This window comes from Nicotiana sylvestris, chromosome 11 (assembly GCF_000393655.2).
Source record: "Nicotiana sylvestris chromosome 11, ASM39365v2, whole genome shotgun sequence".
NCBI classification, from domain to species: domain Eukaryota; kingdom Viridiplantae; phylum Streptophyta; class Magnoliopsida; order Solanales; family Solanaceae; genus Nicotiana; species Nicotiana sylvestris.
Genome location: NC_091067.1, coordinates 102,664,819 through 102,687,780, shown reverse-complemented (window position 1 = coordinate 102,687,780; position 22,962 = coordinate 102,664,819). Strand labels below are relative to the sequence as shown.

The following is a 22,962-nucleotide window of genomic DNA, read 5'->3' as shown; positions in this document are numbered from 1 at the left end:
TATTCATAATTAATGTATATAATAAAATATATAATTCAATTTCAAAATTTTCTCCTCTTTCCTTATTTAAACTCGTAACAATAAAGGAAAAACATTAATTCAATTCCAAAAATTTGCTCCTCTTTCCTTATTTAAACTCATAACAATAATTATGAGGATAATCATCATTTTAATAAATGGAGATTGTACTAAATTTAGGATGAAAGTGCAAAAAAATAGGAAAAAAGATACTCTCTTCGGTCCAAAATAAGTAATTTTTTGGCATTTTTTTGTGGTCCAAAATAAGTGATTTTTCCAGATTTCAAGAATGAATTAATTATTTTTTTCCTATATTATACTTGAAGTAAATAGTGTTGGAGTATGTGTTAGGAGTGTTTATGTGATATAGTAAAGGTTAATATGGTCAATTTCATTGCTCATTAATGTTAAAAGGTGAATTTCTTAATCTGTGTAAAAAATCTAAAAAATCACTTATTTTGAATCCGGAGGGAGTAAATAAGAATGATGGCTTTAGAGGACTGCCACATCATCTTGCCAATTCCCAACTTTATATATATATATATATATATATATATATATAGATCCTCATCTCTCCATTTTAATACTCGATCCTAACACCTAGTAAAATCAACCCAATCAATGCAAATCATTTTCTCCTCTGACGCTTCCTTTTTCATTAGTTTTATTATAATCTCGAAGCTTAAGTGTAGTGTACTATTTATTAAGAATTTCTAAGCAGAAGTGTGAAAAGAGATTTCCATTATTCTAAGGGTTAGGTCTGTGATTTCAAGTCCCAAGGCCAGCTAATAATTATTGCCTCAGTTTACTTTTATTTATCCAGTATTTTAAAAATAAATTTTTACTTTTACTTGTCACTTTTTGTATATCATGAGAAGATAATTTCTTTTTTTTGTTATACCCACAATATTAATTATTTATTTTAAATTATTTTCTCAAATTTATTAAAAATATGCATCAATTAATATGAGTATAATGGTAAATTATATATTTTATTTAAATTTTTTTTTTTAAGAGTTGAACAAATTCTATAGTGGACAAGTAAAAGTGAAATGAAGAGTACATACTTAAGAGAAAGCACGAGGGACAGTCCATCAACGGTGTAGCATATTGTAAAAAGCTTTCGGAAGAAAACATAATAGGAATCACAGAGTATTTCCTCTGCCCAATTTATGTAATTTACATTTTATAAATTATATGATTTTTTTTCGTTTTAATCGCAAATTAGCATACAAATTTTGTCTTTTTTGAAATAAAATTTATATATTTAAAATTTATTTTAAAAAAATTATAAATTATAATAATTAACAGTTCAATCTATTTAAATATCGTATAAAAATTGCGATAAAAATTTATTTGACTATTAAAATTTGAATCAAATAAACTGGACGGATGGAGAATTATTTAATTGTGACTACACATAATAAAGTTTTTCTTATTGAGCTTAATAACGGACTGCAGTAGTAAATCTTTTTTAAACATGAGTCAACTTTAGAGAATAAAAAGTAATAACAAAAAGATCCTAGCCCTACAATTGTTACTTTTTCTTGAAGATGTTTAGCTAACCCTGCAAAAAGCTTGAAAGCCATGACAGTGAATTTACGATATTATATCTCTACACCGCCTTTCCAATATCAATCATCTACAATAGACTCCTATTAATATAAAATAGTTATTACCCAATTAAATATCTGAAAATAGTCTTTGAAAATAAAATATATAGAGTGCGTTGTGCTTTTTTTTTTTTTTAAAGCTTGAAAAGGGGTCGTAAAATCTCAATAATGAGCAAAAGAGAATTGCTTTTACAAGATTTTCAAGAATGATATTACTAGTGAAACTACAATAATTTAATCCGTACGATATTAAGCTTTTTAAAAGTTCTTGACATTATCAAACTTTTGATTCGATTTGCATTACTTTGACTTAAAGACTCCTTCTATATTATAGGAGGGACAGAATAGATTTTTTGTGATAAATGATGTAATTTGAATATTTGATAAAAGTACGTTTATGTAACGAAGGTTTTGGGCCATTATTTTGAATTTCCACCTATTACCACACTTTGTTTCTGAAAACTAAGTTATACCATGTACATAACAATTAACAAAGTACAAATTTTCTCCCATCTTTTCAACTTATTATTTTTCTTCATCACACATTCACACTTAATTGTGATAAAGAACAACTTCTGAATTAATAAAACTAGCTCAGAGATAAAAAATAATTTTTTTTGGTTTTACACCCGATGTTAGGTATTAACTTTGGGATCGGCTAATTTTAATTTTCATCGAAAAGTTCTGCTTTGATGGATAAAGTAACCTCAAAGCCGATTTCATAATCATAATTTGAACGGAAAATTAGGGGATCAGGGGCGAAACGATATGTCAGTTGACTACCCTTCGTTGGAAAATTATATTATATATATAGGTAAAATATTACTCCCTCCGGTCCAAAATAAGTGATTTTTTGATTGTTTTCACACATATTAAGAAATTTACCTTTTAACATTAATTAGCAATGAAACTGACCATATTAACTTTTACTATCTCTTCACATAAACACTCCTAACACATACTCCAACATTAATTACTCCAAGGACAATGTAGGAAAAAAATAATTAATTCATTCTTGAAATCTGGAAAAATTACTTATTTTGAACCACAAGAAAAAACCTAAAAAATCACTTATTTTGGACCGGAGGAAGTAAGTTTTAAAGGTATATATCATATATTGAACATTCTTTGTCGGCGAATTTTTTCACTTCTTTCAAGTTTGAATACTCTTGAAGAAATTTCTGACTTCGCCACTGTTAAGGATGCAATAATACTTATTACTCACAAACTGTAGGTGGTAATAACTTTCAAATATTTAGAAGGACAAGTATATCTTTTTGATATCTATTTCTCAGATGGAGGTGAGTGAATTAAAACTAATTCCAAGAATATCCTACAAACAAATCCTTTGAAATAATACTCCACATGCATGAAAAAAAATAGTGGACACAAAAAAATATTTAGATAATTCTACAGTAGTAGTATTTCATTTTCTTAAAATAGATTTTGTGTTTTGTTCAATTATTTTATAGTAACAGTAGGGGTTTGATGCAGGCGTGGGTATAAATGCAGAGAACCTTTCTTCTTTAACTTCTCCCTCTCTTTCTCTATCTCTCTCTCTCTCTCTTTGACTCTGCTAACTTTCTAATATAGTGATACTTCTCTCTCTATCTTTATTGTTTTCTGGTTGTTTGTTTCTCTTAAAATCTTCCTACAGTGACTGTACATTGCAGTTTGTAACATCACCCTAAATTCAAGAAAAAAAGAGCATTGTACAGTTACTGTGTTACTGAGTAGCACACAATCTGAAAGAAGGTATCTTTTCTTCCTTCCTTCCTTCCTACTTTTGGTCTTGTCTTTCTCAGTTTCAGAGCTGAGCTTAGGAAGTTGTGTCTGTTTTACTCTGACTAATACTGTTTTTCCTGCTATGTTTTTAATAAATGAGTATTTATGATGCTGAAATTAATGTCTCTGGTCTTCAGTTAACTTGAATTGTGTTTTCTTGGACATTGGTTGGCACTTCTCTTTGTAATTTTGAAGCAAATTAAAGCTTTGAGCTTTGTTTTCTCCCTTATATATGTGTATTGAATTGGGATGTTGTTAGTTACCTCTTTTCCTATTGTTTTGGAGGGAGCTAGCTTGATTGGTTTCTCTGTTCTGCTTTTAGCTAAGCTTCTTGGAGGAATTTTCCTTAATTTTCAGGCGTAATTGCTTTCTTTATTTTATTTGCATTTGTTGAACTAGAAATTTTGGGAATTATTGTTCAGTCTTTATGCACAAATGCAGAATCTTGTTCCTTCAATCTCACTATTTGTGTGGATGTTTAATGCTTTTTCTCTTTCTTCTTTCTGTAGCCATCCTACCTCAAGGGTAAGCAGTGTTTCCTCATTAACTCTAATGTGACTCAAACTCCTGACTTATCAATTGGAAGTGGGGAGGCATTTCACTAGCTGAGCCAAACTCTATCAGCTCGACGAGGAACTTTTAGAAGTGGCCAATTGTTTGATTTGTATGTTATAGGTTGTTTCCTGGATTTTCTTTTTAGCTTGTGTAAATTTGATTCAATTCCAAATAATGGATATGAGTAGCAAGAATGATACTGAACAACTAAAGGTGAACGAGGATGCTGGGAATTTTCAGTTACCAAATATGTCATTAGAGTGGCAATTAAGTGACACCAACTTGACAAATGCATCCATTGGAATGATCCCTAAAAGTGATCCTACAGTAGATTCATTTTATCCCACTATTTGGGATCGACCTACTAATTCCCCAAACTTAAGTTTCTACGGTAATAATGTTCAAATTAATCCTAGCACTACAAATCCACACGGAATTGCAGAAATTGGCTCAGGCCGTGCAAGAGGTGGTGTTGATAGAACAGTTGGTATGAGTTGGAATCCACCGAATGCAATGCTGAAAGGGGGCGTGTTTGTACCGCCTAATATTGGAATGCTTCCTCAAAGCTTAGCTCAGCTTCCAGCTGATTCAGGCTTCATTGAGAGAGCTGCAAGGTTTTCGTGCTTCAGTGGAGGAAACTTCAGTGATATGATGAATCCTTTTAGCATCCCTGAGTCTGTGAAGCCTTGTTATAGGGGACTTGCGCCAACGTGCAGGTCAGAAGATGTTTTTGCAAGCAACGGATTAAACTCACCCTCTGCTATAAACCCTCAGAAGCAGCATATGAGAAATGCGGTTGAAAGTTCCAAGGATGTTGCTTTACATAGAGAGCATGAGACCAATAAAGAAAGCCCTCTCAAGAATGCGAAAAAGAATGAAAACTTTGGTAAGTCTCAGGGTGAAGGAAAAGAAGCAGTTGGATTGTCCGGAAATGAGTCTGATGAAGCTGAATGTAGTGGCCGTCAAGAGGAAATGGAAGGCGCTAGGGAGGAGTCTTCCTCAAAGGGCCTTGACTCAAAGAAAAGGAAAAGAAATGGTCAGGTAGGTCATTGTTAATAAGTATGTTCTGTCTTAATTACTATAGCTCCAAATAGTCCACATTTTCTCTGAAACACTTGGTTTATGCAATTTTGCAAAATGGTTCTTTGCTGAGTGTTCTTGTCATTTTTGGCAGGATGCTCAACCTGATCAAATGAAGGGAGCGCAACAACCGCCAGCTGAACATGCACAAGATCAAACTGAAATTCAGGGGGGACCAAACTTGAATTCAACTGCCAGCAAACCCGGTGAAAAAAACAGTAAAGAGAGGTCTCAAGCTTCAGATCCACCTAAAGAAGAATACATACACATTCGAGCTCGACGAGGCCAGGCAACGAATAGCCATAGTCTTGCAGAAAGAGTAAGACTTCATAGTAGAAGCTTTAATTCTTGGGATATATACTTGTTCTTGAAGATGAGTGAGGTGGTTCCGGTTGCAGGTAAGGCGAGAGAAAATCAGTGAACGAATGAAGTATCTTCAGGATCTTGTACCTGGTTGCAACAAGGTTTGTTTATTGTTACACTGTTACTAATATTTAATATTGCATTTTCTATGTATGTTACCTGGGGTTTGATTTTTCAGGTCACTGGTAAAGCTGTAATGTTGGATGAAATCATTAATTATGTACAATCTCTGCAAAGACAGGTTGAGGTATGGAATCCATTAAGTGATTATCTTCTGCACATTTTCTCAAAATATATCTGTTCTTCCCTTCAAAATTCAAGGAATAATTTGGTTGCTTCATATTCTGCTGTTGGATGTGAACTATTCCCTCCCCTTCTTTGGCCTTTCCTGGTTGTTTTATTAAGTGTTTTATTACCATATAACATTGACACGTATTTTCCTCTGCACATTTAATATCTGAACAATTTTTACTATTTGCTAATCTCATGCTAAGTAATTTTGCCATGAAAAAGTTCATGGCTCCTATGTATTTACGAATGGCTCTTATTGTTCTCACAGTTCCTCTCGATGAAGCTTGCAACAGTAAACCCACAGCTAGATTTTAATCTTGATGGGCTCCTTGCAAAAGATGTAAGAACTATTAAACTTTTCTGAACATTACATAAAGCAGAACACGGTGCATAAGTCCCAGCTGCTAATGCTGGGATGTACATTTGCATTTTATTGCAGATCCTCCAGTCGCAAGCAGGGCCTTCATCCTCACTTGTTTTTCCACCTGATAATATGACCATGCCTTATACTTCTTTGCATGCATTGCAATCCGGTCTGCTTCAGTCAGGTTTTCCTGGTGTGGGAAATTGTACTGATTCATTTCGTAGATCCATCAATTCCCATTACGCCTCTATGAGTGGTGGCTATAAGGATACTTCATCTCAGGTAGAATTTGACTAGCGCTACGCGTTCCAGGTTTTAAGTTGTATTGATCATATTTTCTCTGCCCTTCCAGGATAGGGATAAGGCTGTGTACATCCTACCCCCAGACCTCACTTGTGGGATTACACTAGATTGTTGTTGTTGTTGTTACTCGTCATAATGAGTCGTGAACAAAAGTAATATTGCTTTATGTTTTAAGCATTTGCCTTGTAATTCATATTGTCTTAGGTACCTAATATTTGGGATGACCAGCTACATAATGTTGTAGAGATGGAATTCAACTCAAGCGCGCCCCTCAATAGCCAGGATTTAAGTAAGTGTTTTCTATGATCCTGCATGATTCTCTTCTTCTAAATTAGCATTAGCTACTCTAAGAATCACCAAAACTCGCTGTATTTGTAGGTTCTCTGCCTCCTGGCCAAATGAAAGCAGAACCTTGAAATGTTTCGAACATCAATTGGATACACTTTCTGTTTCTTTGGGGACTAAGGTGCATAGATTATTTTGTTTTTGGGGCTCGAAAAGTTGAACATTTGGGAAGTTTTCACATTGAGAGCTCCTCATATTCAAGGTGTGCCTCCCCCCTGGCGGAGTTCTGAGTTCAGTTGTACAGCAAGTCCACTAAAAGTTTCTTTTTATGGGTCAATCTATATAAGCACTATATTATTGGCTCCAAGGACCGAAGATTTATACACATGATCGAAATTCTTCCTTCAACAAGAGCAAATGAGGGTTCAAGAATTTAGGCGTTCGGGATAATAAGTGCAAAGGAGATTAGTCAATCATTCATATTTAGTTTTAATCTTGGATCTTTGAGATGAAATGGTTATGTTTCTCAAATGTATTGGAGGAAACCTGAAAATTGTGTGCTTTCGATGATAGAAAATGAAGTTTCATTCTTTTGATTCCAAGATTATCCTTCTCTACATAAATATTTATGTAGTTCCTGAAAATTGATTAACCTTGGATTCCGGTGCGAATCCAGATTAGTCAGGCCAAGTGAATGTCAGATACTAGATGGTTAAAAAGAGAAGTCCGGTGGACTAAGCTCCCGCTAAGCGCGGGATTCGAGTAAGGGCCGAATCACAAGGGTCTATTGCATGCAGTCTTACCCTGCATTTCTGAACGAGGATGTTTCCACTTCTTAAAAAAAAAAAAAAAAGATTAGCCCTTGACTAAAAGCTCTTTCCCAGTCCCTTTATTGTTTTATTTTCTGTCATTGTACAGCAAATTATTTGCTAGAAAGATGCCATAATGATATCTGTACATCTTACCTACATTATCACATCAGTCAGTGAATGGGGTCATGGTATTTATATAACTGAGTTGATAAGATTCTCTGTACCAGATGTCTGATAATCTTACAAGTTTCCAGGAAATAAAATAAATTGTCTTGGTAGTTGGTGGGACAAAGGGAAAAGGAAAAAGCATGAAAATCTTCCAATATTCTGTCTGAAATGAGGATTCATTTATAATTTGAGGAATTAAAAAAATTACATTCTTTTTATTGTTTTCAGCAAAAATTCTACTAAATATGTTATTCTAATAGTCACACTTTCTGAAAGGGATCCAAAGGGATATACATTAGACTGTCACACAGATAAGAAAATCAGCAAAGAGACGCAAAAGAAATTTGGAGAAAGCTATGTACCAAGATTTATGAGATTCCAAGGTGATAAAAAGGTGGCTACTTTATTTTAGTGTTTATCCATATGCCAGATGGGGGTATGAAATAAAATTATTTTAATTCGATTTTGTTTGCATTTATGTGTAACACCTTCTTGCTGATTTCATTATGTTGAGAAAGAATGGGAAAAGGATACTAATAAAAGAAAGGATGAAATTCCATGTTTACACAAGGCTAATAGTTGAAACTGATGCACCATTATGCCAGTTCTAGTTATAGTGTTGAAACTTTTCTCCTTGACTTGAGGTTTTTTTCTTCTTGAATTGGATTCCATATTTTCTTTATTTGATGGTAGAAAAATGTTTTTTTTCTATTGATGTTTTTTGTTACTAACATTTATTTGTATTCAACTTAAATTTGCCTGGTTTAATCCACGGTTTTGTTTAATTGACATTATAAAGTAGTAAGAATTCTGGAAGTACCAAATTCTACTAAATATATTATTTATTTTACTAGGAACGTGGGATTCATTGTTGTTCATAGATGTCAAGTGGGGGGAAATATAATCATGGATGTAGATAAACATTGGATTAATTTCTTAACCACCCAGTTTGAGACTGGAAGAAGCAACCTACAAATGCATACATAACCATCCAAGGTTGTGGTTAGATACATAGGATTCATCTATCCTTAATCAGAGGTCGACAAGAGCAAAAGAAAACCTAGTAAGGAGGCGATTGCTCCTTTAATGAGCCTGACACGGCACAAATCCAGATTAATCAACGTCCCAAACAAAAAATGCGGGACACCGGGTGAGAAACTAAAAAAACACAAGCATGCATAGAAAAACAATAAAACAATTACTTGACTGACAAAAAATTTTAATTAATTGTTCATCCAAAATTCCTTTAACAAAAATTACAAAAATTTCTCGCATGCAACCCCTCTGCCTCCTTCCCTCCAAGGAACATAAAAAAATTCTCTCTTCTGACAATTATTGATGACATTAGGACAGAAAGAATGCCAAAACAAGATGCTTCAGAATCACTCCCAAAGATCATTACTCTCAGTTCTTACTTCTGATGGCTCAACAACTTGGGCCTCTGCACACTCCTTCAACTGTTCTGATGACTCTATATCCCCTTCCTCATATCTGCCCCATCTTCCTCCAAGAGCCATTGACATCATATCATATATCTTGTTACCTAATTCAGCTGGACTGTCAGGCTGTACAAATGAGTGCCACATTAAATTTGTGTATTAGCAATAAACAATCACGTATAATACTGATCTAAGATGAGCTTAAATGGAGTGAAATGGCATGTTAGGATTCATGTAGGAATAATTATTATTGAAAGAAATGTAATATTTGCAAGGTTTTCATAGTACTTACAGTAAATCCACTAGAGATCAATGCTGTATCATACAACAGTTCCACAGCCCGCTTGGCATCAGAACTATCAGGCGCGTTCTTGCATGCAGCCTGCAAAAGTGCACTCTCAGTGACAATGTCAAATAAAGAAATGAGACAAGTTCTAATATCAACTTTAATATTGACAAGTGGTCCTCAGTCCTCACACCCTATGTGTTTGTAAGTTTCTGCAAAGCAAAACTTAGCAGTAATACATGTAACTGATTTAGCATATCATCCATCTGCTGCACATATTTATAGAGTAAACTTCTATTATTATTAACATCTTATAAGTTGATAAACAGCCAATAAAATGCAACTTCACTACACTATTCCAGTTTTTTTATGAGAACAATGGTGCTTATGTTCCTGAAGTTCAAATTATTAGACTGCCTTCCTGACAAGCCTCAATTGTCTCTTATTTTTTTCGTTTAACATCTGATAGTTTTTCTAACACCCACGTCTTGCTTTCTATGCTATAAATGTTTCAAATATCTTTATATGATTCTTGAAAATTTAGAACACTAATTTAGATCATTTCACAGTTCAAATGAGGAACTTGAATAAATCATGTGCTAAAACTTACATTGAGGTCTTTGATGATTGGATGATCAGGATTAACCTCCAATATTCTTCTCCCTCTCATAAACTCCATGGCTGAAGTGTCTCCTAGGGTTTGAGCTTTCATCAACCTATTTAATAGAAAAAGATAGAACTTCAACTCGATCTAGCGAAACTAACAAACAAAACGAAAAAAGGAAGATTAAAAACCATAACCAACAGACCTTTCCATGTTGGCAGACCAACCAAACTTTCCAGATACAAGCACGCATGGTGATGAGCTCAACCGATTTGAAACTTGTACTTTTGCGACCTTTTCTCCCAGCTGTTGCTTTATCCAGTCACATAAAAGATTAAACTCTTGCTTGGTTTCTCGTTCTTTCACCTCATCCTCATCACCTGAAATTAATGTCAAAGATTGTAATATCAAAATTAATTTGGAGAAGGGTCAAATTCATTGACCCTCCCCTTCCCTCTTTCTCCTCTTCCCCTTCTACTCTTTGATTGAGTTTCAAGTACATGAAGAAAAACATAACAACTCACATGCTGGAGCCCAGTCAATGAATGAACAATGGTACTTACCAAGCTCCAAATCCTCCTTGCTTATGTCAACAAACTTCTTTTCCTTGTAAGTTTGTAGATTTTGGATGGCCACCTCATCAATAGGTTCAACGAGGTACAACACCTGTATCCCCGCAAAACATGTGCAAACGTTTTGATCAATGGACAAACATAAGGTGATTAAGTGGAGATTTAAGCCACAGAAGCTGATCCTCTGAGACCCGACAAACCCTAGAACATGAGATATCTCCTTGCCTTGGCAAACTCATTTTGATGAAAGTTGAAATTGTGTTTTATTTGGCATCAAGTATGAGATCACAAAAGGGCCAAAAATTTTCTCTTTTCAAGAAAATATATGTTGCCAAGACTATAAACTGTTCCTGAGATGCAAACAACGTATAATGCTGTATTATGGGAAGAAAACTTTATTAATGGAACCAACAAAGCAAGGTTCCAATCTCATTGCGATTGAAGGAGCAAGAAAACTTGGTAGAAGAATGACATTCTTCACCCAAACTTTAGAGAGAAGGTGAACGGAGAAAGACGTATAAATGGTCTAAGACATCCACGAAGTTGACACTTCAGTATTATTTTCGACCAACAGACTTGATTGCTTACACTTTTTATGAGATAAGTACATGATATTCGTAGCTCCCTTTTTTAATGGTTGAACGTCAATGCACTCTACTGAATGTTAAAAGAAACACAATCATCGAGCACTAACTTAGCTCGAGCTACATTCATAATCCATTTACATATATATTTTGATAGCACTGTATTCAAGAACTACATACCTCTATCCCTTTCTGAACCAATTTCTCCAAGAAAGGAGCAGTCTTGGCACTCTGCAAGCTATCTGTTGCCAAGTAATAAATGGCCTTCTGGTTCTCACCCATGTTCTCAACATAATCATCGAAGCTTATCAACTCTTCTTCACTCTTGGAAGAGAAAAATCTCAACAATGGGGTAATGCGCTTGTGGTTTCCGGTGTCTTCGATACATCCCAACTTCAAAAATTTACCAAAATTCTCCCAGAATTTTTTGTAATCCTGGATATCAAAATAGTCCCGCTCTTAAACTCTTCCAGGCAAAATACTAAAGGAAAGAATGCTTTGATTAGTTCATACCTCTTTGTTCTCACTTTCAGAAAGATCCTGAATCATGTCAAATGTTTTTCGTACTAGTCTCTTTTTCATTATCCTAACCTGGATGAAATCAGCCAAACACATTAAGCTCAAGAATGTATAAGCTTTGAACTTTTAATCATCACTGACATCATTGCAGATCATTGAACAGGAAAATGAAGTTTATAAAAATAGCAACTGTCATTAATTCACAAAAAAACAAAAAGGTTTGCCCTTACAATTCGGCTTTCCTGAAGGATTTCCCTTGAAACATTGAGAGGAAGGTCATTAGAGTCCACCAATCCTTTGACAAAGCTTAGGTACCTTGGAAACTGCGGTGCATGAAAATAAGGATGAATTGCCAGAAAAGATGAACATTGCTCGCCAACAGACAGTCAACGGCACATAAAGAAGCCTTTAGCAAAGAATAAATAAATACAATTAGGAGCACGTCACAAGTTCAAATCCTGCTGGAGAACCAAATCTGGTATTTAAGCAAATAAGGATACAGGGATACCCATTTTTAACAGACTTGAAGCTGAAAACACCAGATTTTTTGGTTATTGGAAAAAGAGAAAAGAAGATACACAGTGAGTGGTTTGTAGACCTTTCGAACAGATCTTAATAACAATATTTCAGCAATTTTTAGCAGTCCTATCTTGATACTATACTACGAATTCCATTTCAGTGTTACGAGATCTCTTGCTAGTTCTTCCCATTTGTTATCACAACTCTAATATACTCCATTAAATTAACTGCATCCAGTTGCAAAACTAAAGGGTGAATGACACCAGAAGCTTAGTATAAGAAATCACTCAAATCAATAGTTCAATGTCACCATTGATTATTCTCCACAATATTGCAGGTCAGCAAAGTGATAATACTTCAAATCAGGAAAGATAACACGTGTGTTACGAAACCAAACAGGGAAACATAATCTTCAATTTTCAACCTCATACACAAAAGTGTACCCGTGTAGTATGAAATAGCCTTGTGGAAGCATCAGAAAGAATTGGAAAGAGTTCCAACAGTCGATCTGCATTACAGTGGGTGATGGGAGGGAACAAGGATGTGGCCAGACAATTGGACTGGAGATGAACCATTGTGCATGAAATTCCCTGATCTGTTAACATTGGTGTTACACCCGAATGCGACTATTGCACACAGCAGAATGTGGAGCAGCTTGAGATTTGAAATTCACAAGAAACCTATTTGACTGAGAAGTGGAAGGAGCTGCTCAGCTATAAAACATCATGGAGTGGCTGAGCATACCGTTGGACAAAGGAGACTCTGTAGTGGAGAGCAGACAAAAAGGGTATTTTTTTCCATTAAGTCATGCTACAAACTCCTTTGTAAAGAGAGATGAATAGTGGTACATGGGCCATGGAGTATGATATGAAAATCAAAGGCACCGTCAAGAGCAAGTTTCTTTCAGTGGGTAACAACTAATGAGGCATGTTTGACACTGGAAATTTACAAGAATGGGTGTAAACTTGTAAGTCTGCCTAATAGGTGTTTTTTATGCTGCAGCAACAGAGAATTACCAGCACACTTATTACTACACTGAGTTTGTTAAGGAAGTTTGGAATATGTTCCTTAATGTATTAGGGGCGCAGCAGGTAATGCCGAGAACTGATTAATGAAGCATTGGAAAGCTGGCAAGCACAAAAAATAAAGGAAAGAAGTGTAAAGTTGTTTGGAAGATAATCCCTGCTTGCATTTTTTGGGCCGTCTGGGGGGAGAGAAACTATAGGTGTTCTGAAGATAGAAATACAGCCATTTTTTGTTTTAAAAGCAGATGCTTACAGATGTTAAAATCTTGGTGTTACCTTTCTTTTGACTGTGATGTAAATGCTTTTGTGCATTTCACTGCACGTTTAAAAAGGAAGATGGAATCTTTTTTCTTTACATAATATGACCAGCTTGGTACAAGTGAAACGAATATTTGCTATTACCTATCAAAAAAATATTTCTTAATTTTCTTCTTCATCTATATCCTATATCAGAAGTTGAGATAGAGCTAGAAATTCAACTTACCAATTCCCCATCAAAATCATCAGAAATGAATACACGCTTCACATACAAACGAATATTTTTTGTCTTGGGATTTGTAACATCTTCATTGTTAAGAGGAGCCATTCCAGGTATATACAGAACACTTCTAAACTCCACCTCACCCTGCACATATCATTCTCAGCGTTAAAAACCTCAAAATAACAAATGTATTTAGTCTTTTCTAATACGAGAGTGTTACCTCTGTAGTGAAATGAGTATAGGTAAGTGGATCCAAGAACTCGTTGAAAGTTTTCTTGTAGAATTCCTGGTATTGTTCTTTCTCAACTTCCTTTGGATTCCGCATCTACAATTTTACAAGCACTTTATATCACGCAGATGCACACTAGGCATAAACATGTGCCTTGTTTGCTGATAGGAGTACAAAGTTGAGCTCATAATAGTAACTTTCACATGTAAGCTAAGTAGTAACATACCCATATTGGTTTTGTCTCATTTGTCAACTCCCAATCCCAGTACTTCTCAGTTTTGGTCTTCTTTGTCTTTTTCTTTTCTCCCTGTTTTTATGAAGAGAAAGGAAACATGAATCTCAAAGGCCTTAGCAAGCTTCCAAAAGAAGGAAAGACAAAACACAGTAATCACATATATGAAGTCATCACCTCTTCTTTTTCTTCTCCCTCCTTTGGTTCTTCCTCTTCTTCTACCTGTCGAAACAGCACCAATAATCAACGAAAAGCTACCAAGTTAAGTAACAAAATAAGATAAAGCACTAAGACATAATTAAAACAGAAAATCCCACACTCAAACAAAATAATCCCAGAAAGTACAACAATCTTTTACAAGCAACGCATCGTGCTATCTCCAATTGATGAAAATTATACTTAATTTAAGTCTTAATTAACACTTCGAATCCTGTTTCTGCCACTACAGAAATCTCATGCAAAATCACAAGGGTCATCCAGGGGTGCTAAAATTTATTTGAGCCTACCCACCCCACCCCCTCCCAAGAGAAAAGAGGAGATGAAAGAAGAAGTGAAAGGTAACTTAGGTTTTAGTGTAGTCATAGACAGGTATGTTTGTTAAGGCTAAAGAGAGACGAATTTAAATAACGAGAACTATGGAAAACATATTAGGAAGAAGGAATAAAGAATAGACGCCAACACCATAGCTGAAACAACACACTAATTCTTCCTCCAAGACATCAGCAAATGTCGGAGGAGGAGGTTAAACCAGTTTTTATATCTATCAAAGCACCTCACCTCAATGGTTCTTGACTTCTCCTGCCATGTGTAGATGGGGAAAGAAACAAACTGCGAGTAATTCTTCACCAAATCTTGAATCCTCTTTTGTTCTGAAAACTCATATTTGTCGTCATCCTACAAGAAAAAGATTACCCTATAAGAATGCAATCCAACATAAGGAACAAAAACGTTCAATGATAGTTTACCAACACAACTGATAAACAGCTAAGAAAATCAATTATATATTGATTATTATTAGAGCAGTGTCTTATTATTAGTATTCTGCACCCCTTATCACGCAGAGAATTTACCAACTCCAAGATTTTCTTTACCTTTACTTCATCACGATAGGTACACATGGTCAACATCACTCGGAGAAGATACAACAAATAGATTAAAACAGTAAAGACAGCATATGCCAACCCCTGGGACTTGGCAGTGAACAAAGCCACGAAAAAGAAGCAGAAGTACCCACTTACCCTTAAATAAAGTGTAATTTCTGTTCCTCGGGATAGGAGGTTTTCAGGATTAGTTTCCTCTCTAATAACATATGAGCTACTATCAGCCTCAGACTCCCAAACATATTGTTTATCTGACCTTGGGCTCTTTGTTGACACCACCACCTAAATGTAGAAATAAAAACAATTAGCACAATCGTAATTTATATTTCCTGGAAACTAGTAGGTAAACAAAAACCATGTGTAAGAAGAATTGCACCTTTTGAGCAACCAGAAATGCAGAATAGAAACCAACACCAAATTGACCAATCAATCCATTGTCAGCTCCAAGGTCCTTGTTTTCCTACAGATAGGATTGGTACAACTGTTAGAGATAATGCTAAGTCTTAGACCTTGAAAAGTCGATCCAACATCATGGAGATACTCCTCAGTACCTTCAGAGCCTTCAAGAATTTTGAAGTGCCACTTTGGGCAATAGTCCCGAGGCATTCTATAAGCTCCTCCTTGGTCATTCCAATACCAGTATCCCTGCATAGACAAGTTAACTTTTTAAGTTCCGTTTATTAGAAAAGCATTATGTGGCTAGCATCTTAACAAACATACGTAATGGTAATAGTTCCATTGTCTGGGTCACATTTGATGCGAATCTCCAGCTCACCAGCATCCCCAAGTAAAGAAGGTTCAGTCAAACTCAGAAACCTCAACTTATCAAGAGCATCACTTGCATTACTGCCAAATAAGGAGCCAAGTCAGAAATAAACCTCAAATAGTTTGAAAAGAAAATTCCTGAAGTCACTTATTAGAATCCTAAGGGACTTCAGATAGTGCACCGAAAACATAATTCTATGAATGACAAAGAAATAAGCCCTCAGGGCCATCTAGTAATGGTGATCAAAGTTACAGCACTGCCACAAAGCTTTCCAAAATTCACAGATGGAACTCAACACACACATTATAAATCTCGACAGCAAAGTGAAGATCAGTAATTGTTTAACAAATAGCAATAAGCCAATAAAATATTGTAACCAAGAAACAACATAGTAGTAAACAAGAGATGGCCTTACCTTACAAGCTCTCGGAGGAAAACCTCCTTATGACTGTAGAGACTGTGAACTATCAAGTCCATTAGACGACTAACCTGCAATAATCAACATTCCAACTTTCAGCCCCACAAAAAGAGAAGCATAAAGATATGAAATTCAAAGATTTGCCAATTAAATAAAAACAAGGCTATCACATTAGTTATACTAGGCGTTCAGTAACTCCCACAACTAACAATAACAAAAGATTAAATATTTCATATGATACCACAAAAACAGAAAATAACGCTATAAAATTAGTTCTACTAGGGACATTCAAGAACTCCTCACAACTGACAAAAGACTAAATCTTTCAAATGATACACAAAAATAGAAAACAAGGCTATCACAAATTAGTTCTACTAGGCGTTCAAAAGATCACACAATTGACCAAAGATTAAATCTTTCATGTGTTTACAAAAAACGTTATCTAGAGTACCATATCCTCATTCCCTAAAAAGCAACATCCAAAATTCCAACTTCCAATTCCTTATTCAAAGGCCCAATACAGGTAAAAACTGAAATATTCAAACTAAAGTTCATAATGAAAGTCAAAAACCCACCTCAGCCTGGTACTCATGAGTCTCTCCAGAGCTCTCAGGAGCTTCCTTTTCAGCTACAGCAGTTGCTGCCTCACACCTTACCACTACTCTGTTGTCTCTCTTCTCCAGCTTTGTCTTTAACCCATATTCACAAAATCTATTCTTTGGCAAGAAAACACTTTTGAAGCAAAACCTATTGGCACTACCACTCCTCAATGAAAACGATGCCGTGTAGGGGAGTGAAGACATAGAAGCAGAGGTCAAACTCCTGCTTAGTACTGGTGCCATTGGCTTAACTTTTGAGAAAAACCCACAACGAATTTTTATGTTTGAATAGGTGTTTTTGGTGTGTTCTTTGTAAAAGAGATAAAGGGTTGGTTGGGAAGAGTGAAGAAATGGGGAGTAGTGTTTTAAAACCCAAGGAAGGGTTTAAGGGAAGAAGTGGAGGGTTCTAAAAAGGGAAATACTTTAATGAGAAGGGGGTTTTGTTTGGGAATTGTAAGGGGAGGATGTTGCCACTTCAGCAATCAAAATATCCTCATAGCTCATATTATTTTGAATTCTTTTTTTTTCCCCTCTTTAATCTTTATTTACCATGTTATAATGTACACTAACTTGAAAATTAAAGCAATCTTTGCGTCTAATAATTCTTCTCAAGATCGCGGTTATATTGAAGTTCTCACCATTGTAATCAAAATAGTATGAGCTGATGATTTGCTTAACTAAAGGCAAAGTGAGGCCATGACCTCTCAATTTAACTAAAGTAACACCAATATTAAATATAGTAATAATATTGAATAATTTCATTGGCTGATAAAGGCGCTTTCTGTAGCTGCCTTAGACAGCTTATATCTCTAATGGGCAATCTTACTCTTTTGATTATGTCATTTACTTTTTCTGGCATCCAAAATCATTCACGCGGGTTCTTGGCTACCGTGAAAATTGTTAAAATAGCACGGGTTAGCCAGTTTTCAAATCGATCATTTAAAAATAGTCAGTGTTTATAAAATCATTAAAAAATGGTTACTATTTTACTGTAATAGGGACCGATCCAGCATAATATTTCTACTATTAATAAACGGTAATGAGAGGTGCATCCAGTTATGAAAAAAGAGCAGCATCCGATTCCAAACGGGTCAGAAGGGTGATTTTGTAAATATAATAATATTGAATAATTTCCATTGGCTGATAAAGGCTGTAGCTGCCTTGACAGCTTATATCTCTAATGGGCAATCTTACCCTTTTGATTACGGCATTTACTTTTTCTGGCATCCAAAATCATTCACGCGGGCTCTTGGCTACGGCGAAAATCGTTAAAATAGCACGAGCTAGTTATTTTTTGGATCGGTCATTCAAAAATAATCAATATTTGTAAAATTATTAAAAAATAGTTATATTTTCCTGCAATAGAGACCAATCCGTCATAATATTCCTATTATTAATAAACGGGAATGAGAGGTGCATCCGATTAAGAAATAGAGCAGCATCCGGCTCCAAACGGGTCAGAAGTGTGATTTTGTAAATATAATAATATTGAATAATTTCCATTGGCTGATAAAGGGGATTTCTGTAGCGCCTTAGACAACTTATATCTCTAATGGTCAATCTTACCCTTTTGATTACGTCATTTACTTTTTCTTGTCACGATCCTAAAACAGACCCGATCGTGATGGCGTAAATCGTGAAATTAGGTCAGTCGACACAAAGCCCCGAACCAACTAAACAGTTATAATAAATCAGTTAAAATCATAATAAACTAAAAATCCCAAAATAAAGAGTAGAATAGAACAGTGCGGAAACAAACACAACCCGACATCGGGGTGTCACCAGTCATGAGCATCTAAAATTCGTCTAAGAGTATGAAAAGACAATATAGTCTGATACAAAACTAGTACAAAGTGAAATAAAGATAGGAAGGAGAAGCACTGGGCTTCGAACGCCGAGCAACTACCTAGTCAACTCCGAACAAGCCTGCTGGAAGGCAAATCAGCACTCGCTAGCGTGACCCGAGACTCCTGGATCTGCACACAGGGTGCATGGAGTAATGTGAGTACGCCAACTCAGTAAGTAATAAAAGTAAAGACAGCTGAGCAGTAAGAAAACACGTAAAACACAGCATAATGCTACAACAAAATAGTATAAATCTAGAACAATGCAGTAAAACATTAAAAACTCGTAAAACATCTCAGTTCAGTAAAAACCTTTTTAAAACATCTTTCAGTAGTTCAAACGAGTGATGACTGACAGTAAGGAAAAAAGGTAGTAACATAAATCAGCCCCTCGGGCAAAACAAGTACCATAACTGCCCCTCGGGCAAAATACCAACAGAACCAGCACCTCGGGCTACTTTACAATCAGTCGTATCAGCCCATCGGGCAATAACATGAAACAACAACAGCCCCTCGGGTAATATCACATCTCATACTGGGAACCCGTGCTCACTAGGGGTGTGCAGACTCCGGAGGGGCTCCTACAGCCCAAGCGCTATATCAAGCCATCTCGTGGCGTAACAAATCAGGTCATCGGCCTCATAATCATGAATCAGTACAACACTGCTGCGGCGCGTAGCCCGATCCCATAATATCCTCACAACACAGACCCTCGGCCTCACTCTGTCAAAAATCTCTCAAGCCACTCGGGCAACAGTAAAACATGATGCTCAGCTCAAAATATCATTTAAAAATGTCAAAACGGAGTAAATATGGTTGAGTTATGAAAAAAGTAGAATACAGCATGACTGAGTACAAACATAAAGTCAAAACAGTGAGGAATAGTAGTAAAAATCCCCCTAGGGGTCCAAAACAGTTGGCACGAGGCTCAAATATGGCATTCAGCCCAAAACATGATAATACTTTCCAAAACACAATGATAGCAAACAGTTTTCAATCAAATACGCAGTTTAACAGTCATACGGGACAGACTAAGTCACAATCTCCAACGGTGCACGACCTCACGCTCGTCATCTAGCATGTGCGTCACCTCGAAGTAGCACAACCTGTGAAATCTAGGGTCTCATACTCTCAGGACAACATTTACAATCATTACTTACCTCTATCTGGTCCAAACTCTAGCCCGCAATGCCTTTGCCTCTCGACTCGGCCTCCGGATGCTCCAAATCTATCCAAAAACATATTTATACCATCAAAATATGCTAAGGGAACAAAGTCCACTCGAAAATAATCAATTTACATCAAAAAATCCGAAATTGGCCAAACCCGACCCCTGAGTCCACGTCTCGGATTCCGACAAAAATCACAAAACTAGAATCCTTACACTCTCACGAGTTCATACATATCAAATGCATCAAAATCCGACCACAAATGACCCCTCAAATCAAAGTCTCAAATTTCAAGCCCTAACTCTCCAATTTTAGGCTTTAGATTCCACAAATTTCATGTTTAATTAGGTAGAAATCACAATATGATCGAGTATTGAGTCCATAAATCTTACCTCCAAGTGTTTCCCTTTGATTCCCTCTTCAATCCTTCTCAAAAAGCTCTTGAATTGCTCAACAATGGTGAAATTTAGACTCAAAATCGCGGAAGTGGTCTTTTAAACATTCTGCCCAGCAATTGAAATCCCTTCTTCGCGAACGTGGTCAACGCTTCACGTTCGCGAAGCACAAAATTCTGTTGACCACTTAATCCTTCACTGCGAACGCGACACCCCTAACGTGAATGCGAAGCTTTAGCTCCTCAACCTATCGCGAACGCGAAGCACAATTGGACCTGGACCCAGCTGCTCACCTTTACTCTATGCGAACGTGGTAAAACCCATCGCGAACGCGATGAACATTGACCCCAATACTTTGTGAACGTGGGACCCCCATCGCGAACGCGAAGGCTAAACTTCCTGCCTCACACCGTAACCCTTCGCGAACGCAAGATCCCACTCGCGAACGCGAAGACCAATTGTCTACACACCAGCAGCAGATTTTCTGCAACTTTTACAACTTGAACTTGATCCGTTCAACCACCCGAAACTCACCTGAGGCCCTCGAGACCTCAACCAAACATGCCAACATATCTTATAACCTCATTCAAACTTGTTCCAACCTTCGGAACGCTCAAAACAACATCAAAACACAAATTGACATCGGATTCAAGCCTAAGAATTCCAAAAACTTCCAAATTTCGCTTTCGATCAAAAAGTCTATCAAACCTCGTCCGAATGACCTGAAATTTTGCATACACGTCACATATGACACAACGAACCACTCCAACTTCCATAATTCCATTCCGACCCTTATACCAAAATCTCACCTATCAACCGGAAAACGCCAAAATTCCAATTTTGCCAATTCAAGATCTACTCCGGACCTCCAAAACACATTCCGATCACGCTCTTAAATCCCAAATCACCTCTCAAGCTATCCGAATCATCGGAATTCACATTCGAACCCTTTTTCACATAAGTCAACATCTGACTAACTTTTCCAACCTAAGCTTACTCAAAAGAGACTAAGTGTCTCATTCCTTTCCAAAACCTCTCCGAATCCGAACCAACTAATCCTATATCACATAATATAGCTGAACAAGACAATAAGAAGCGGAAATGGGGGAAACGGAGCGGTAGCTCATGAAACGACCGCCGGGTCGTTACATTACTGGCATCCAAAATCATTCACGCGGGCTATTGGCTGCTGTGAAAATCATTAAAATAGCACGAACTAGCCAGTTTTTGGACCGGTCATTCAAAAATAGCCAGCGTTTGTAAAGTTATTGAAAAATAGACACTATTTTGCTACAACAAGAACCGGTCCAACATAATATTCCCACTATTAATAAACGGGAATGAGAGGTGCATCCAGTTAAGAAAAAGAGCAGCATCCGGTTCCAAACGGGTCAGAAGGGTGATTTTGTAAATAATAATATTGAATAATTTTCATTGGCTGATAAAGGCAGTTTCTGTAGCTGCCTTGACAGCTTATATCTCTAATGGGCAATCTTATAGCCTGTTTGGCCAAAAGTGGTGCTTTTGGCCAAAAATTGAGGTGTTTGGCCAATCTTTTGGAAGGAAAAAAAGTGCTTTTGAGGAGAAGCAGAAGCAGTTTTGGAGAAGTAGAAAAAAGTAGTTTCTTTCCAAAAGCACTTTTTTGAGAAGCACTTTTTGAGAAAAATACACCTAGAAGTAGTTTTTTTAAAGCTTGGCCAAATACTAATTACTGCTCAGAAGTACTTTTCAAACTAATTAGACAAACACAAACTACTTCTCACCAAAAGTACTTTTGAGAAAAGCACTTTTGAAAAAATGCACTTCTCAAAAATAAGCTGATTTTTGCAGCTTGGCCAAATGGGCTATTACCCTCTTGATTACGTCATTTACTTTTTCTGGGATCCAAAATCATTCACACGGGCTCTTGGCTACTGTGAAAATCGTTAAAATAGCACGGGCTAGCCAGTTTTCGAACCGATCATTCAAAAATAGCCAGCATTTGTAAAGTCATTGAAAATAACCACTATTTTGCTGCAACAGGGACTGGTTCAGCATAATATACTAGAGATCGGTGCACCTGTGTATGAACTTCTAGCATATTATGCTGGAACTCCAACACGCGGAAAGTTCCAACCTAATATACTAGAGGTTGGAGCATCTGTGTATGAATTTCTAGCATATTATACTGGACCAGTATATTATGCTGGAACTCCAGTATATTATGCTGGAGTTCCAGTATACTTATGCTGGAACTCCATCATAATATACTGGAGTTCCAGTATACTTATGCTGGAACTCCAATATATTATGCTGGAGTATTTTCCTGATTTTGAACAGTATTTTCGTCAAATTTATTTTTATATGAAAAATGGCTAAAGTTTGATTACTTTTGAAACTGTGGCTATTTTTGAATGACCACTTGTAAATCTGGTTATTTTAAATTTCTCCCGTAAAAATCATTAATAGCCCAGTAGCTCCGTTACTTTGTTATTTGTCTTTTCTCTTTCCAACTTTTCAAAACATGGGATTTCCTAGCCACTAATAATCATAGCATTAGATTCA

At 36.2% G+C, this 22,962-nt stretch overlaps 2 protein-coding genes across 3 annotated transcripts; one reads left to right on the top strand and one right to left on the bottom strand.

Moving 5' to 3' along the window:
• Positions 1-3,163: 3,163 nt before the first annotated feature.
• On the top strand, positions 3,164-7,259 carry LOC104226467 (transcription factor bHLH49-like). Of its 2 annotated transcripts, none has more exons than XR_011403505.1 (9): positions 3,164-3,386; positions 3,926-5,012; positions 5,146-5,370; positions 5,450-5,515; positions 5,593-5,661; positions 5,974-6,045; positions 6,145-6,351; positions 6,422-6,661; positions 6,751-7,259. XR_011403505.1 is itself a non-coding variant. In XM_009778484.2 (9 exons), exons 2-9 carry the CDS (start codon positions 4,146-4,148, stop codon positions 6,786-6,788), a joined length of 1,629 nt encoding a protein of 542 aa, XP_009776786.1. In that variant the 5' UTR covers positions 3,164-3,386; positions 3,926-4,145; the 3' UTR covers positions 6,789-7,259. The 2 variants fall into 2 exon arrangements, 1 of the variants encoding a protein (XP_009776786.1); XM_009778484.2 differs by having other exon boundaries at positions 6,577-6,661.
• A 1,555-nt stretch (positions 7,260-8,814) lies between these two features.
• LOC104226478 (heat shock protein 90-5, chloroplastic-like) lies at positions 8,815-17,412 on the bottom strand. Its single transcript, XM_009778491.2, has 19 exons — positions 16,987-17,412; positions 16,409-16,482; positions 15,948-16,073; positions 15,779-15,872; positions 15,604-15,687; positions 15,366-15,509; positions 14,905-15,021; positions 14,305-14,349; positions 14,122-14,202; positions 13,887-13,991; positions 13,670-13,810; positions 11,872-11,964; positions 11,636-11,713; positions 11,303-11,557; positions 10,530-10,632; positions 10,172-10,346; positions 9,973-10,078; positions 9,369-9,458; positions 8,815-9,202 (listed from the first exon to the last, which is right to left on the bottom strand). Exons 1-19 carry the CDS (start codon positions 17,251-17,253, stop codon positions 9,020-9,022), a joined length of 2,361 nt encoding a protein of 786 aa, XP_009776793.1. The 5' UTR covers positions 17,254-17,412; the 3' UTR covers positions 8,815-9,019.
• Between the last annotated feature and the right edge of the window lie 5,550 nt (positions 17,413-22,962).

Bases quoted from the DNA above. Each gene is read 5' to 3' on its own strand.
- LOC104226478 (XM_009778491.2), bottom strand. From the start codon at position 17,253: ATGGCACCAGTACTAAGCAGGAGTTTGACCTCTGCTTCTATGTCTTCA. The intron at 13,992-14,121 runs GTATGTTACTAC...GTAAAATTGTAG, and splicing joins ATGAGACAAAACCAATATGG to ATGCGGAATCCAAAGGAAGT. The intron at 9,203-9,368 runs GTAAGTACTATG...TCATTTGTACAG, and splicing joins TGATCTCTAGTGGATTTACT to CCTGACAGTCCAGCTGAATT.
- LOC104226467 (XM_009778484.2), top strand. From the start codon at position 4,146: ATGGATATGAGTAGCAAGAATGATACTGAACAACTAAAGGTGAACGAG. The intron at 5,013-5,145 runs GTAGGTCATTGT...CATTTTTGGCAG, and splicing joins AAAGGAAAAGAAATGGTCAG to GATGCTCAACCTGATCAAAT. The intron at 5,662-5,973 runs GTATGGAATCCA...TTGTTCTCACAG, and splicing joins CTCTGCAAAGACAGGTTGAG to TTCCTCTCGATGAAGCTTGC.